Genomic DNA, 16091 nt, shown 5'->3' with positions numbered 1-16091 from the left:
ATTTATAGCAAGTAGGCAAACATTATTGTAATGTTATGACTATATGTTATATACTGAATGCTACTTGTGGCAAAAAAAAACATCTTTAAAACTAGTGTTAGTCTTGGATTTCATTGGTCGTAGTTTATGAAAGTGTTTCTGAACACTTCTACTCTGTAATAATTCATTTATTTGTATAAATAATTCCACATGCATTTAAAACAACTCCTAGTGATGAATAACACTGCAGTCAAGTTCATCCAGAGTAAAACATCAATATCCCAAAATGATGTGCTGCCGCAAAGTAGGCTATTTTTTGTGCTGTAGGATGATCCTTCTGCACGCATACTACATCCCACATTAGAGTATACCCTGCTGTCACAAGGATTTGTGGTGTATAATTAGATGCAGGCTATTTTAAAGGAGTCAGATGTTAATCCTGCTACCTTCATTATTGACATCCAACATGTACCGTCAACCATCAGTGTCCCGATATATTTTAAGTGAGGTTGGCCTGTCGGGGACACATTCTCGAAATTGGATTATGATGAGACCATAACACTCTTAAGCATGCAAAGGTTTACAGTTCTAACTGTGAGTAAACGAGAGCGCAAGGGAAACACCTTTAAATGTCTTTTTTAAAAAAACGTGAGTCTCGTGAACACAAACCAAATTTACCCTGAGTTATAATGTAAAGATAGCTTAAAGTAATGGGCATCTTCTTTAACAGTTTTGTAACTATCAAACATACTTTTCTTGTTGCCCTGGTATGCAAATTTCATTCATGCTGTGAATAGGCTAGCTCTCTCACAGTAGCCTATGTCTTTAAAAACTCTCGCACACCGAGCAGAAACCCATTTTATTCCACTAATGTTTTCCGTCCCCTTGCTTGCGTCACATCCCCAGCATTCAATCAGTTGTTGTGAAAACAACTTCGAGCCCCGCCCTTCATGAAATGTTCTTGGTTGAACTGCCTACATTGCAGTGTGTAGGGGGACGCGCTGTCCGGGACGAGGAGGTATCCTGATAGCCTACGCTCTGGAATTGACTGGCGCTCGAAAGGACTTTCGGTAGATTGAGTAGCGTTACAGCAATATTTTGCACTGAAAAAAGGGAAACAAGGACAGCAAACATGGCGGTCGAAGAGGAAGGGCTCCGAGTCTTCCAGAGCGTCAAAGTAAAAATTGGTGAGTGATGATGGGGTAGGCGGCCCATGCGTCTTTTCTTTTTCAGAAGAACGGGTAAAACGGTTGAACACCACGCTAAAGCGAACCCTGGTGGCTGAGAGCTCTTTTTATATCACAAACCAAGTCAGACACTCGCCAGCATTTGGGCTGTACATTGTGCTGGAATGACCGTGCAACGAGCAAATACAAATAAATAATAATCAATTTCATTCCGCGTGCCGTTAGTTATTTCTACGATGCTGGAGTGCCGGAAAAAGGACATTAGGATATCGCAGCGTTTTCGGCTGAATAGGCCTACTTTCTAAAAATGCTATCAAGCAGCACCGCATCCAGATGTCACGTTACGACACAGTCTCAGGCCGCTTTGCTATAGAAGCAGCCTGTATCACACTGTTTGTAAACGAACGGGTTGTCGGGCCTGAACCCACAATCTCTCAGCGAGTAGCCTACGGTTAAATGCTAGCTCAACTTGGTCCATTTAGGTCGTAGCCTGACCTCAGTGATTCCGTTCAAGATAGACAGTAAATGTGTCATATCAAGATACTTAGTGAGTGGCACACAACAACCCCCATCACACAGGCTTACCCGACAACACTAAAGCCACACTGGCATGCCATCACGAATAGCGTGTGCCATGTAAATGAAATTAAACTGTCCTCGTGTTAACCCAGAATTAATCACTATTACTTCACAATCTTTACGTATGATGGCTTGCTGCAAAAAGCCTGAACCATTGTTAGCTTATTTGCAAACTGTGCCTACATACCATGCGACAGTTTTCAAAAAGCACACACAGTGTGAGGGCAACAGTCATATGTCTCAAGTTTGTCTACACTGATGGTTGCCATTTCATTATGGTTGTGTTTCAGTGTTTCCAAAGAATCCACACAGCCAAATGTAACAAAGTGTAAATGATCTGGGACAATATTAGTGTTGTCTTTTGAAATTAAGAGAATAAGGTGTCTGCGATTCTGGCGAAAGGATATTTAAGCTCAACAGCCAATTAAATGGCACCCCCTCTTCCGTGCTCTTGAGGCAACGAATTGTTTGGATGGGGATTGTGTATGGCTCAGTCACACTTCGAACCTTTCAGTTTTTTTTGTGATATGAATTAGTATGTTGTTATTGTAACAAATAGGATAACACACTTTGAAAACTCCTTTGTGCCTGCAGTCCATGTTATCACACTGGACACAAGGACACATCCTTATAGAGTGTTTAGGGGCTTGGAGGGCTAGAAGCTGATCTGCAGGTGTGAGTTGTTTACATATGGAGTGTGTTTTCTTTCGTGAGCTGCAAGAGGAAAACTGCTGTTAATTATTTTGGCGTCTGTATTGTAGAGTCCAGTGTTGCTACAAGAGAACAGATTTGGAGGAAATAGCTCCAACCTTCTATCAAGTGTACTGAAAGGTGGGGTAGGGTGGGGAGATGTTGAGCAGGAAACTGCTCTGAAATGCTTCCTGTTTGGCTAAATGTACCACAGTTTGGCGTGAACTAATCTGGTTTAACATTTTGAGTTCCTTGATCTTTTTTTGGCAGGCATCTTACTTATTTAGTGGTTGACTTTCATTCACACTCTTATGAGGTTATATTTCTTGTTCTCTCCTTGTGTCCATCCTTCCATGTTTCTGCGGTCACACGTATCCTCAGATTTCCAGCTTCATGTAGTACCTTTGATTATAATAAACGGATGTCATTGTCATTTGCTCAGTGTTTTTTCTTTTCTTAAGATGTTGGATGTGGATTGCTGGATTTTCTACTTTGAAATATGTTAGCGAGGTCAAGACTATAGTATGTATAGTTCCCCGAATACAAATCCATTATTAGGAAAGGATACAATTAGGAATTCCACAAAATATTTGTGTTATAACTGTTTGTCTTTTGTGTTCTCCCATTTGATTTAAAGTGAACCTGCTTATCTTTCCATCATCTCTCACCTCAGTTTGCAATCAAGGTGTGTGGTTTGGTGACAACAAACCACACACGGGTGTAAGCACCTTTAGAAGTCAACTGGAAAAAAATGTCCACAGTTTTTTTTTGCTCACCGCTTGCATCCGCTCAGTTATTCTGGTAAACACCCATATAAAACAGATCTTAAAATATAAGACAGATAATGACAGTGTTATTATCAATAACAAGGACCATGCGTGTTATTATTTTGCAGAGCAACAGGGCACCTATCAGTGTAATATATAAAGAATGTTACAGAAATGGCTTATGGTTTGTCAGTTTAAAAAAATCTGCTCCAAATTATCCACCGAAAAACAGAATAGGCTAACTAAGGCCTCTGCTAGATCTGTGCAACGTCTTTTTATTCCACTCTTTCCCACCCTCTCCAATGGGCTGCTATGACAATGTCAAAAGTCAACATACAGTATATGCTGTTAACGCAAATCATGGGTAATGTTTCACAAATGGCAACATAATGTTTTTACATTAAACTTAATGTCTATGCTATGTAGGAAGTTCCACTGATGCACTCAGTTAGGGTTTTAGTCTGGATCAGCGATGTTTGAGTGCATTATGTTTCTGGCTCTGCAGAAAGTTCCCCTGATCCACTCAGTCAGCCCACCTGTGTCCCCTGAGGAAAAGGATCCCTTGTAGTGGCAACCACCTCCTTATGTGTGGTGTTAGCAGCAGGTAGGGGACTGAACAGATCTGGGTTAATGAAGGATGCAGACTCATGACTTATTTTTACGCTATTAAAAGGATGCGGGTGAATGATCTGAGTGAATAAGGACTCACCCATTAGCCTACTAGTGGGTAAAAGCATTCGAAAAAGGGATATTTCAGAACTTCCTGCTGAAATACTGCTTGTGATGCTTGAGAGCAGGGATTCCTGGCACTGGGTCACATTAAGAACACTACCCGCATCAGCCTCACTGTCTCCAATGCTGAAGACTAACGCTCAATTTCCACCAGGACCAGTGCAGTAGCATTCCATCTGTGATGCAGACACTGATCTCTGCCACTCTAGCCAGTACTTCCTATTCCACCAGATATGGCAGAGGCATGGTTCGCTGCTCCGCAAAATATCAGCCTAATCTGTTTCGATAGCAGTTTGACGGTCTAATCAGGAAGTGCTTTCCACATGAATTTTCATACATTCTCACCTCCGACAGTTGAGGGGATGCACCCAATACCTGCTCCGAGTTTCTACAGCAACTCGCTAACACCCATTTGAGGTCTTAAGTGGTATTACGAGAGAGGATGGGCCACAGTTAGTGGTTTAGCTTGCTAACTTTAGTAGGTATCCCGGCCATACAGTACATTTGCATTTTTGACATTGCATGAGAAATGTCATTTATTTATGTTCTATTTGGTCATTTTCTAATATAAATGTGCATTGTACTGTGGAATAAGAGGAAACATGCCTGTGTTTATCTACTATTTTACTGTGGAATAAGAGGAAACATGCCCGTGTTTATTTACTATTTTACTGTGGAATAAGAGGAAACATGCCCGTGTTTATCTACTATTTTACTGTGGAATAAGAGGAAACATGCCAGTGTTTATCTACTATTTTACTGTGGAATAAGAGGAAACATGCCAGTGTTTATCTACTATTTTACTGTGGAATAAGAGGAAACATGCCAGTGTTTATTTACTATTTTACTGTGGAATAAGAGGAATCATGCCAGTGTTTATTTACTATTTTACTGTGGAATAAGAGGAAACATGCCAGTGTTTATTTACTATTTTACTGTGGAATAAGAGGAATCATGCCAGTGTTTATCTACTATTTTTGTAGTTCTGCCCCCAGTGGTGATTAACACAGTAAGAGTTTCCTTTTTTTATTCTTTGTTTGTAGATACCTAGTCCTGTGATATATTTTCAAAACATGCCCTTAGCACCTCTAGCCATCCAATCTTGTACCCTCTGTTGAGACACTTCTTCTGCTTGGGTGCTATGTGACTCATCTGGGCTAATGGCAAAGTCTTGGCCATGTCTTAAATCGGTCACCTCTTAAAATTGGTGTTTCTGTCTGTAGGCTTGCGATACAGCCTAGGTCTGTATGCAGTTACCCATTCTAATGTTATGCTATTAATACGTGTATTGTACTCTTTGTTAAACTCCATAGTGAAAGTTAGATGTTCAGATCTGGAATTTTGATAATATAAAAAGTCAGATAATTCCAGGCTTGTGGGTAGGCTAAAGCACTGTTCGTGGCTCAAGCAAAGTCTTTCTCAAACACCCCAATGTATCGGCAAACTAAGTTGGGTAACATTTTTAGTTGTAAAAAGTAAGTCAAGTTAAAAAAAAAACATTTTTTGAAAGATATAAGCGAGGACAATGTTTGTAAGCCCCAGGAGACAATCTATGCTTGACTTGAAAGTTAGCTTGAAAGTGTTTCAGTGCTTTTAAACCTCCAGCATGAGGATGAGGAATGTTTGTATATAAACTGAGAGGTCTCAATCAAAACATCATTGTTGACAGTGCAGTAATCTTTAAATAACTCAATGAAATCTCGTCCAGAGTTCAAATTCAGTCTATAACATATTATGGAAGGCCTGGGACAAAGCAGGGCTTAATCAAGTCCAAGTCCACAGCAGTCCACATATGAAGAAACTTCCTAAGTGAGACAACCAAAGCCATTCACAACCAGTGTGACCTTCAGGGGAGAGTTACGCCCCTTAGATAGAGGACAGGGGTAATGGTGTGGTGAACCCATAACACTTAGGGGAAGCATACATAAACAAAGTTTCTTAATTGCCTGTGAATCTCCAGGTCATGGTCTCCATTCCACCATCCCTACCAGCTGTTCCCACCACCACTGTGTGTTCAATTTTAAGATCTAATAGGGTGGCATGTTCTGCTTTTTCTCGGTTGGTTTGTACTGTCTTTAGTTTTTTAGTAGGTTGTTCATATTGTGACCAACCAGCCGAGGGTAGAATGGGCAGCCGCGGTATGTTCATATGCTGGTGAGGCGGGTGTTTTCATCCACTTGAAAACATAGATCCTTAAAATAGATGTTGGATCAATTGTTGTTGGTTAATGACATTAATTAGATCTTCAAAAGTAGTGTAGTATTTATTTTTCTTTTGTGTTATGTTTATAAGTCAGGAAACAACGATTGGGTGTTTAAAAATGAGGTATTTGCATATGAGGTTCACCTCGCACGTCGCTCACCTCTTCCCCTACACCTCCCTGATCTTGTAGTATAGAAGGCTTCATGCAGGGCAGAGGACATCTCCCTGATCTTGTAGTATAGTAGGCTTCATGCAGGGCAGAGGACATCTCCCTGATCTTGTAGTATAGAAGGCTTCATGCAGGGCAGAGGACATCTCCCTGATCTTGTAGTATAGTAGGCTTCATGCAGGGCAGAGGACATCTCCCTGATCTTGTAGTATAGAAGGCTTCATGCAGGGCAGAGGACATCTCCCTGATCTTGTAGTATAGTAGGCTTCATGCAGGGCAGAGGACATCTCCCTGATCTTGTAGTATAGTAGGCTTCATGCAGGGCAGAGGACATCTCCCTGATCTTGTAGTATAGTAGGCTTCATGCAGGGCAGAGGACATCTCCCTGATCTTGTAGTATAGAAGGCTTCATGCAGGGCAGAGGACATCTCCCTGATCTTGTAGTATAGAAGTATAGTAGGCTTCATGCAGGGCAGAGGACATCTCCCTGATCTTGTAGTATAGTAGGCTTCATGCAGGGCAGAGGACATCTCCCTGATCTTGTAGTATAGAAGGCTTCATGCAGGGCAGAGGACATCTCCCTGATCTTGTAGTATAGAAGTATAGTAGGCTTCATGCAGGGCAGAGGACATCTCCCTGATCTTGTAGTATAGTAGGCTTCATGCAGGGCAGAGGACATCTCCCTGATCTTGTAGTATAGTAGGCTTCATGCAGGGCAGAGGACATCTCCCTGATCTTGTAGTATAGTAGGCTTCATGCAGGGCAGAGGACATCTCCCAGATCTTGTAGTATTGAAGTATAGTAGGCTTCATGCAGGGCAGAGGACATCTCCCTGATCTTGTAGTATAGAAGTATAGTAGGCTTCATGCAGGGCAGAGGACATCTCCCTGATCTTGTAGTATAGAAGTATAGTAGGCTTCATGCAGGGCAGAGGACATCTCCCTGATCTTGTAGTATAGTAGGCTTCATGCAGGGCAGAGGACATCTCCCTGATCTTGTAGTATAGTAGGCTTCATGCAGGGCAGAGGACATCTCCCTGATCTTGTAGTATAGTAGTATAGTAGGCTTCATGCAGGGCAGAGGACACCTCCCTGATCTTGTAGTATAGTAGTATAGTAGGCTTCATGCAGGGCAGAGGACATCTCCCTGATCTTGTAGTATAGTAGTATAGAAGGCTTCATGCAGGGCAGAGGACATCTCCCTGATCTTGTAGTATAGAAGGCTTCATGCAGGGCAGAGGACATCTCCCTGATCTTGTAGTATAGAAGGCTTCATGCAGGGCAGAGGACACCTCCCTGATCTTGTAGTATAGTAGTATAGCAGGCTTCATGCAGGGCAGAGGACATCTCCCTGATCTTGTAGTATAGTAGTATAGTAGGCTTCATGCAGGGCAGAGGACATCTCCCTGATCTTGAAGTATAGTAGGCTTCATGCAGGGCAGAGGACATCTCCCTGACCTTGTAGTATAGTAGTATAGCAGGCTTCATGCAGGGCAGAGGACATCTCCCTGATCTTGTAGTATAGAAGGCTTCATGCAGGGCAGAGGACATCTCCCTGATCTTGTAGTATAGTAGTATAGTAGGCTTCATGCAGGGCAGAGGACATCTCCCTGATCTTGTAGTATAGAAGGCTTCATGCAGGGCAGAGGACATCTCCCTGATCTTGTAGTATAGTAGTATAGTAGGCTTCATGCAGGGCAGAGGACATCTCCCTGATCTTGTAGTATAGAAGTATAGTAGGCTTCATGCAGGGCAGAGGACATCTCCCTGATCTTGTAGTATAGTAGTATAGTAGGCTTCATGCAGGGCAGAGGACATCTCCCTGATCTTGTAGTATAGTAGGCTTCATGCAGGGCAGAGGACATCTCCCTGATCTTGTAGTATTGTAGGCTTCATGCAGGGCAGAGGACATCTCCCTGATCTTGTAGTATAGTAGTATAGTAGGCTTCATGCAGGGCAGAGGACATCTCCCTGATCTTGTAGTATAGTAGGCTTCATGCAGGGCAGGGGACATCTCCCTGATCTTGTAGTATAGTAGGCTTCATGCAGGGCAGAGGACATCTCCCTGATCTTGTAGTATAGTAGTATAGTAGGCTTCATGCAGGGCAGAGGACATCTCCCTGATCTTGTAGTATTGTAGGCTTCATGCAGGGCAGAGGACATCTCCCTGATCTTGTAGTATAGTAGTATAGTAGGCTTCATGCAGGGCAGAGGACATCTCCCTGATCTTGTAGTATAGTAGGCTTCATGCAGGGCAGAGGACATCTCCCTGATCTTGCAGTATAGTAGTATAGCAGGGGAGACATACATAGAGTTTCTTAGAGTTTACATAGAGTTTCTTAACGCAATCGAATGACTGCAAGTTCATGAAAGAAGCCACAGTGATGCCTAATTCATATTTTATTACACTATAGTTGAAGAGAAAAACAACAAGGGAGAGAATCCCTCAGCCTGCTGCAGGCAACAGTACACTATGCTAGAGTTAGCTCACAGGCTTTTGGCCACTAGCACTGCTAGCTAGCTTATGGCTCTGACACACCAGCTATCTGGGACTGGCACTGTAAGCCCCTTGCGTCGACTCCTCCTGGCCACATTGCACTTCCTGTAGGCACATGTATTTAGCCAAATCAGTGCCTCGTTTCCCGATAACGACGTATCTTAACGGCCTACGTGGATTTTGGCGACATCATAGACTCATCATTGCCGTAAGTGCGGCGTCGTGAAACCGCTCTGCAATATCCCTCTTACGACCGATTTCAAGTCCTTTTTAGCGTTCGGGAAACTAGGCCCAGATCTTTATTGTGTGGTCATGTATGGAAAGGGAAGGCAGGGCACTATCTTGGGCTGTGCTGCTGTGTGTCAGTGTTGGATGATAGTGACTGATACTGTTTGGTATTCATATTCGTTTTTGTGCTTCTGGGGAAGTAGCCTGTGTGCACTGGTAGTAAGGGAAGGTCAGCAATAATGGCAGGTCTGCTGAGAGTTCCCTGTAGGTCTAAAAAGATTTACAAAATGAAGGTTCCAGGCAGCTCTCCAGCTTCAGTCCGTGTGTAGCTCGGAGGATGAAAAGGATTTCTATAAATGGTTGAAAACATAACAGACCAATGGTTGATTTTTTATTTGATTTGATTGGTTGAGGTTTTATTGTATTCAATTAGGACATTTATCAATTTACGATTCAATTTTGCATTGTTGTCCCGCGCTGTGTCTGCTTGTGCCTAAGAGTTGAAATTCTACTGGAGCCCCTGAGCTAAACCACAATAAAAAATAAAGAGTAAAAGAACATACAGTAACATCCTAAAATAAAGTCAAAATAACTCATCAGTTGAGTACCAGCAAATTTAGCAAAAACATATGGCTGTCAAGCAGCACATTTGAATGTGCAGCACGTTGCAAAATATAAAACTTGTTCGATTAAACATGGTAGCCCCACCTATTTTTTTTGAGTACTGAGTATTAGCAATTTGCCTGCACCCATAGAGGTGTTCATGATGGGAGGACTAGGGTGATAGACTCATGGGGGTGGAGGAGTATTGCTCCTGAGGTGGAGGGTGTGTGTGTGTGTGTGTGTGTGTGTGTGTGTGTGGGGGTGGAGGAGTATTGCTCCTGAGGTGGAGGGTGTGTGTGTGTGTGTGTGTGTGTGTGTGTGTGTGGGGGTGGAGGAGTATTGCTCCTGAGGTGGAGGGTGTGTGTGTGTGTGTGTGTGTGTGTGTGTGTGTGGGGGTGGAGGAGTATTGCTCCTGAGGTGGAGGGTCCAAAGAATCTGAAGTTGTTCAATCATTTTGGGGCAATAATGAGAGTTCCAATGACATTTGCACTATTACAAGGGTCAAATAGTATTTGATCAGAAAAGTCTTTCCTGTTTCTACTGGTGCAGGCTTGTTCTACATCTTTTCTGTGTGTGTGTGTGTGTGTGTGTGTGTGTGTGTGTGTGTGTGTGTGTGTGTGTGTGTGTGTGTGTGTGTGTGTGTGTAATAGGCTGCTAATGGCAGAGTCAAGAATCATATGAGGAAGTGGAAAAACCGGTAATTCTTACTATGACAGTGTCTGGGTGCCCTTTTGTTAGAGGTGCTGACCTTTTGTTGACAAGTATTATGATTTCTTTGCTCTTTAGTCTTTTTGTTTTATTTCTAGTTTTATTCTCACAGTAGAGATATTTGACCTCTTTGCCAATGTTTGCATTATTTCTGTGACACTCATACTTTCTTTCTGTGACATCATGTGACTTCCCAATGGCACGATGACCTCACTACTTGTCTGTCTTAAGACTTGTTGTCTTCACATGGTCGAAATGTAAAAGACATTTATCCTTTATTCCAGTTACCTTTAAAACTGTCCGTCAACTGGCCACGGGTTGGATGTGCACACCTTTTTCTATATAGAGTATAGAGTTCAACCAGAGGTGACCCATACAGAGTCTTGACTTTAGACATCATTTAACTAGGTTGGCATTATACATCATTTAACTAGGGGTAGGGTTGACATTAGACATCATTTAACTAGGGGTAGGGTTGACATTAGACATCATTTAACTAGGTTGACATTAGACATCATTTAACTAGGTTGACATTAGACATCATTTAACTAGGGGTAGGGTTGACATTAGACATCATTTAACTAGGTTGACATTAGACATCATTTAACTAGGTTGACATTAGACATCATTTAACTAGGGGTAGGGTTGACATTAGACATCATTTAACTAGGTTGGCATTATACATCATTTAACTAGGTTGACATTAGACGATATTTAACCAGGTTGACATTAGACATCATTTAACTAGGTTGACATTAGACATCATTTAACTGGGGGTAGTGTTGACATTAGACATCCTTTAACTACCGGTAGGTTGACATTAGACATCATTTAACTAGGTTGGCATTAGACTTCATTTAACTAGGTTGACATTAGACATCATTTAACTAGGTTGGCATTATACATCATTTAACTAGGTTGGCATTATACATCATTTAACTAGGTTGGCATTAGACATCATTTAACTAGGTTGACATTAGACATCATTTAACTAGGTTGACATTAGACATCATTTAACTAGGTTGGCATTATACATCATTTAACTAGGTTGGCATTATACATCATTTAACTAGGTTGGCATTAGACATCATTTAACTAGGTTGACATTAGACATCATTTAACTAGGTTGACATTAGACATCATTTAACTAGGGGTAGGGTTGACATTATACATCATTTAACTAGGTTGACATTAGACATAATTTAACTAGGTTGACATTAGACATCATTTAACTAGGTTGGCATTATACATCATTTAACTAGGTTGGCATTATACATCATTTAACTAGGTTGACATTAGACATCATTTAACTAGGGGTAGGGTTGACATTATACATCATTTAACTAGGTTGACATTAGACATAATTTAACTAGGTTGACATTAGACATCATTTAACTAGGTTGACATTAGACATCATTTAACTAGGTTGACATTAGACATCATTTAACTAGGTTGACATTAGACATCATTTAACTGGGGGTAGTGTTGACATTAGACATCATTTAACTAGGTTGACATTAGACATCATTTAACTAGGGGTAGGGTTGACATTAGACATCATTTAACTAGGTTGACATTAGACATCATTTAACTAGGGGTAGGGTTGACATTAGACATCATTTAACTAGGTTGGCATTATACATCATTTAACTAGGTTGACATTAGACGATATTTAACCAGGTTGACATTAGACATCATTTAACTAGGTTGACATTAGACATCATTTAACTAGGTTGACATTAGACATCATTTAACTAGGTTGACATTAGACATCATTTAACTGGGGGTAGTGTTGACATTAGACATCATTTAACTACCGGTAGGTTGACATTAGACATCATTTAACTAGGTTGACATTAGACATCATTTAACTAGGTTGACATTAGACATCATTTAACTAGGTTGACATTAGAAATCATTTAACTAGGGGTAGGGTTGACATTAGACATCATTTAACTAGGTTGACATTAGACATCATTTAACTAGGTTGACATTAGACATCATTTAACTACCGGTAGTGTTGACATTAGACATCTTTTAACTAGGTTGACATTAGACATCATTTAACTAGGTTGACATTAGACATCATTTAACTAGGTTGACATTAGACATCATTTAACTAGGTTGACATTAGACATCATTTAACTAGGTTGACATTAGACATCATTTAACTAGGTTGACATTAGAAATCATTTAACTAGGGGTAGGGTTGACATTAGACATCATTTAACTAGGTTGACATTAGACATCATTTAACTAGGTTGACATTAGACATCATTTAACTACCGGTAGTGTTGACATTAGACATCTTTTAACTAGGTTGACATTAGACATCATTTAACTAGGTTGACATTAGACATCATTTAACTAGGTTGACATTAGACATCATTTAACTAGGTTGACATTAGACATCATTTAACTAGGTGGACATTAGACATCAGTCCTGAAATATGTATGCTGAACACACTCCTGCTGTCTAAGGTGAGATGTGCAGTTTGGGCTAGCTGTCGCTGAGAGCCCTCTACTAAGACTGTCTACGATGAACTGTTCTGAACTCATGTATGGGTTTCTCCACTATGCTACAATGGACTATTTCACCACTTGCATTGGGTTTGGATGGTCTTGGCATGCCTGTAGCCTACCTAGTGTGAGGTAAGACAACATCTGTCAATTATCATTCAGTCAGCTAGCTAATTTCTTTTTAGCCAAGGTGCAGGCACCTACAGTAGGAAGATGAAAATGTTATCATTGCCAGAAGATTGTTTCAGCTATGGATCTCAAGTACACTGTCTTCTAATGTAAAGATATAAAAGGGTGTCCATTTATAAAATAATTTTAAGTGAAATTTTCACTCTGGTTTTTATGGACATGTTGATGATATCTCAACGGCAGTCTAGGCTTAAAGCTTTACTCGCACAACATGTGCGTCTGAAGGCCGTAACATACAGGTCTGGCTCAGCCAATGAAGGCCCATGCAAAAAGTGATTAATTTGAATACTTGGCCTTTGTGTGATCAGCCAAGTTAGACATGGACAGCTAAACGGGTCATGATCGTTAATCGTAAATTGCACTCATCATCACTGCTCGTAAAAGCTATGTTTAACGAGTGTTTAAGGCTAAGATGTTGACCAGAATAATGCAGGCTAAACCCCCTTTGTAAATTTAGCTCCAAAGAAGTCTCTCATGTCCCAAAATCTCACAGAGCTGAACAAAACAGTCCTGTTCGCTCTGGGAGTCTGATCCCCATTTAACAGCAGTTGGGGCTCATTGGGTCACATGCTAGCATTAATGAAGTTAGTGTCCGCTCTCAATGCACAGCGGTTGTCATTTAAACCCCTCATTGTTTAGGTGTGGGTTTTTAAAATAGAACAAAAAAGTTTGTGTTCTTTTTTTTCACTCTCTCTTCCAGCCTCTTTAAACACTGTCCCACATATTGGTTTATTCAGTATCTTCAAAACTACGTCTTGGATAAAGTTGGAATTCCTTTTGTACTATCTCATTTCCTGTTATGTCTATTTCTCTTTCTCATTCTCTTTCCCTTCCTCTCCCTCTTTCTTTGGCACAGCATTGGCAGTTGGTTTCCCCTGCCTTTGTGGGGGAGAATGGGAAGGTCACCATTTCATTGACCATTAAGAAGGTCTAAGGAAATGCTCTCTGACTCTATGCAGTGAGTCTCAAGACAGTGACATATAATGCCTTCTGCTTTGTGTCTGTCATATGATTGCCAATACATCAATGGTGGGTTGTGTGATGTGTAAAAAAAGTAAGGAAAAGTGTGTGGATCTCTTTGGTGGATTTACCTTTCTCTCAATGAAACTGAATGAAGTTTCTCTCACACTCATATCTCAATGCTTTTATTGATCTGAATCCATAAGCCAAAGGGAATAAAACATAATCCAAAGATCACAGATCCACGCTGAGAAGGAACAATGGCACAGTGCTTTCTAACAGCACCTTACAAAAACTAATTTTAGAAAGGTGACCCCACTCAAGGTTCATCTGTACGGTTCTTGTCACATTTGCGTTTTAAGCCCAAACCTCTTACTCACTAGAACAATGTCTAACAGTACTATCCAAGTTCACCTACCCCAAAATATATTTATACAAGTATTTTTGTCTTTTTTTATTGGATTTTATCCGTTGGCCTATTTATCTTTCAGAACCAGGTCAATCAAATGTTCATGCCTTGCAACATCCATTCTTTATGATCCCTTACAGTCCTTATCTCCATACCTCCTCCGTCCCGTTGAGCAGCTATTGGACATGACGTGTCCTTTCCCCGTTTACGCGTTGATGTTGAAGCCACATTCATTTGCATAGCCTTAGGTCAGGAGAGGATTTTGAGATCCCGAATACATTCCTGGATGACGATTTAATCGAACATTACCATTTTTTAAGTTAAAATAAAAATGTACATAAAGTAACACTATGCAACAATTTTACACTTTTTGAGGTAAGGTTCCATTGGCAACTAGTTTTGGTTCAATCATCAAATTAATTTTGATAGCATATGGTCATGTGAAGGACAGATAAACACCTGTGTCTTGAACACCAGCCATCCAGGATATGCCCTATGTAGTTCTGTGTTCCGGGCTGGAACACCCTGCAAAAATGAAAGAAAAGCTTTCACAGCAAGACATTGCCAGCTCTACTGCCAAAATACACCAGTTAGTGTGTTGGCAAGTTTCTATTAATGTCAACTGGGCTGTTGGTGGTTTTTGCAAGGTTTTTGCATGCCCTTTAGGTAGGTTAGCTTGCTAGTTGTAGAACAGAACTTCTTATTGCTGCTTTAGTGATACTTTTTTACCTCCCTAATATTAGAGGAAAGTGTGGTTTCAGGTTCAAAGAATAGACTACATTCAAATGTACCCCTACAGCAAATTAATAAAAGGATTGCAGTTAATTTTTTGCTGGTTTGTGCTGTAAAATTAAATGTTTGCTCTATTAGGGTTTTAAGTAATTTTATACCACAGACGAATAGAAATACTTTTACTTTTAATTAATAATTGTCTGATGACATGGGTGACCAGCTTTACAGGGGTTTGAACTCCAGTAGTCATCAGGCTCACACTTAACTAAGAGTGTAGTCAGAGTTGATTGAACTGAGATCAGCTGGTTCACCAACTCAGACTTCAGGGTTCACGCTCAGAGTTTGGTTAAACCCGCTTTCTGAAATACCCCCCCCCCCCCCAGGTGACTTTTGATGGTGAAGATATGGACGTCCTCTGCAATGTTGGGGTTTGTAAGCTCAGAGTGACAGTGGTCAGCAGATTAAAGAAAGCCTAGTTTTCCCTGCCCACACAAGATCCACAAACATGCAAACACAGTTCTCTGATTCCTAAGACTGATAAAAGAAAAGATGGTGTGAAATGTTAATATACAGTACAGTATACAATCATTTAGCTTATCTCCCTCTGGAACGAAATACTGTTTTCTGATTGGCTAATGGGGTGTACATTAAGTTCGTGGAACCGCACACCTTGGACGTAGTCCCAGTAGAAAAGTTAAATCGCCGTTCCATATCAATGCTCTTGAATGGTTACCATTGACAACCAACGTAACGTTTTGTTTTTTGAAAAACAGCCGGTTCCAGTCACTACTTTCTCTAACGGGAGCACTAGGCTTCAAATCAAGAATTCATCAGGTTATTATGCATATTAAATTTCCTAAAGATAAAGGAAATTCTAAATAATAATAATACTAATAATAAAAACATTTTTGGATGCTGTAAACGGGAGATAAGCGGGATAA

At 40.7% G+C, this 16091-nt stretch overlaps 1 protein-coding gene across 2 annotated transcripts in view; it reads left to right on the top strand.

Moving 5' to 3' along the window:
• Nucleotides 1–1002: 1002 nt before the first annotated feature.
• rasa3 (RAS p21 protein activator 3) overlaps nt 1003–16091 on the top strand; it is a 61245-nt gene continuing 46156 nt past the window's right edge. For both annotated transcript variants that reach the window (XM_080833860.1, XM_080833859.1), the window contains exon 1: nt 1003–1166. In XM_080833860.1, coding sequence (XP_080689986.1) covers nt 1112–1166 — 55 coding nt within the window. In that variant the 5' untranslated portion in view covers nt 1003–1111. The remainder of the gene's footprint in view (nt 1167–16091) is intronic.

This window comes from Sprattus sprattus (genome assembly GCF_963457725.1).
Source record: "Sprattus sprattus genome assembly, chromosome: 3".
NCBI lineage: Eukaryota > Metazoa > Chordata > Actinopteri > Clupeiformes > Clupeidae > Sprattus > Sprattus sprattus.
This window is presented reverse-complemented; position numbering and strand designations above follow the sequence as displayed.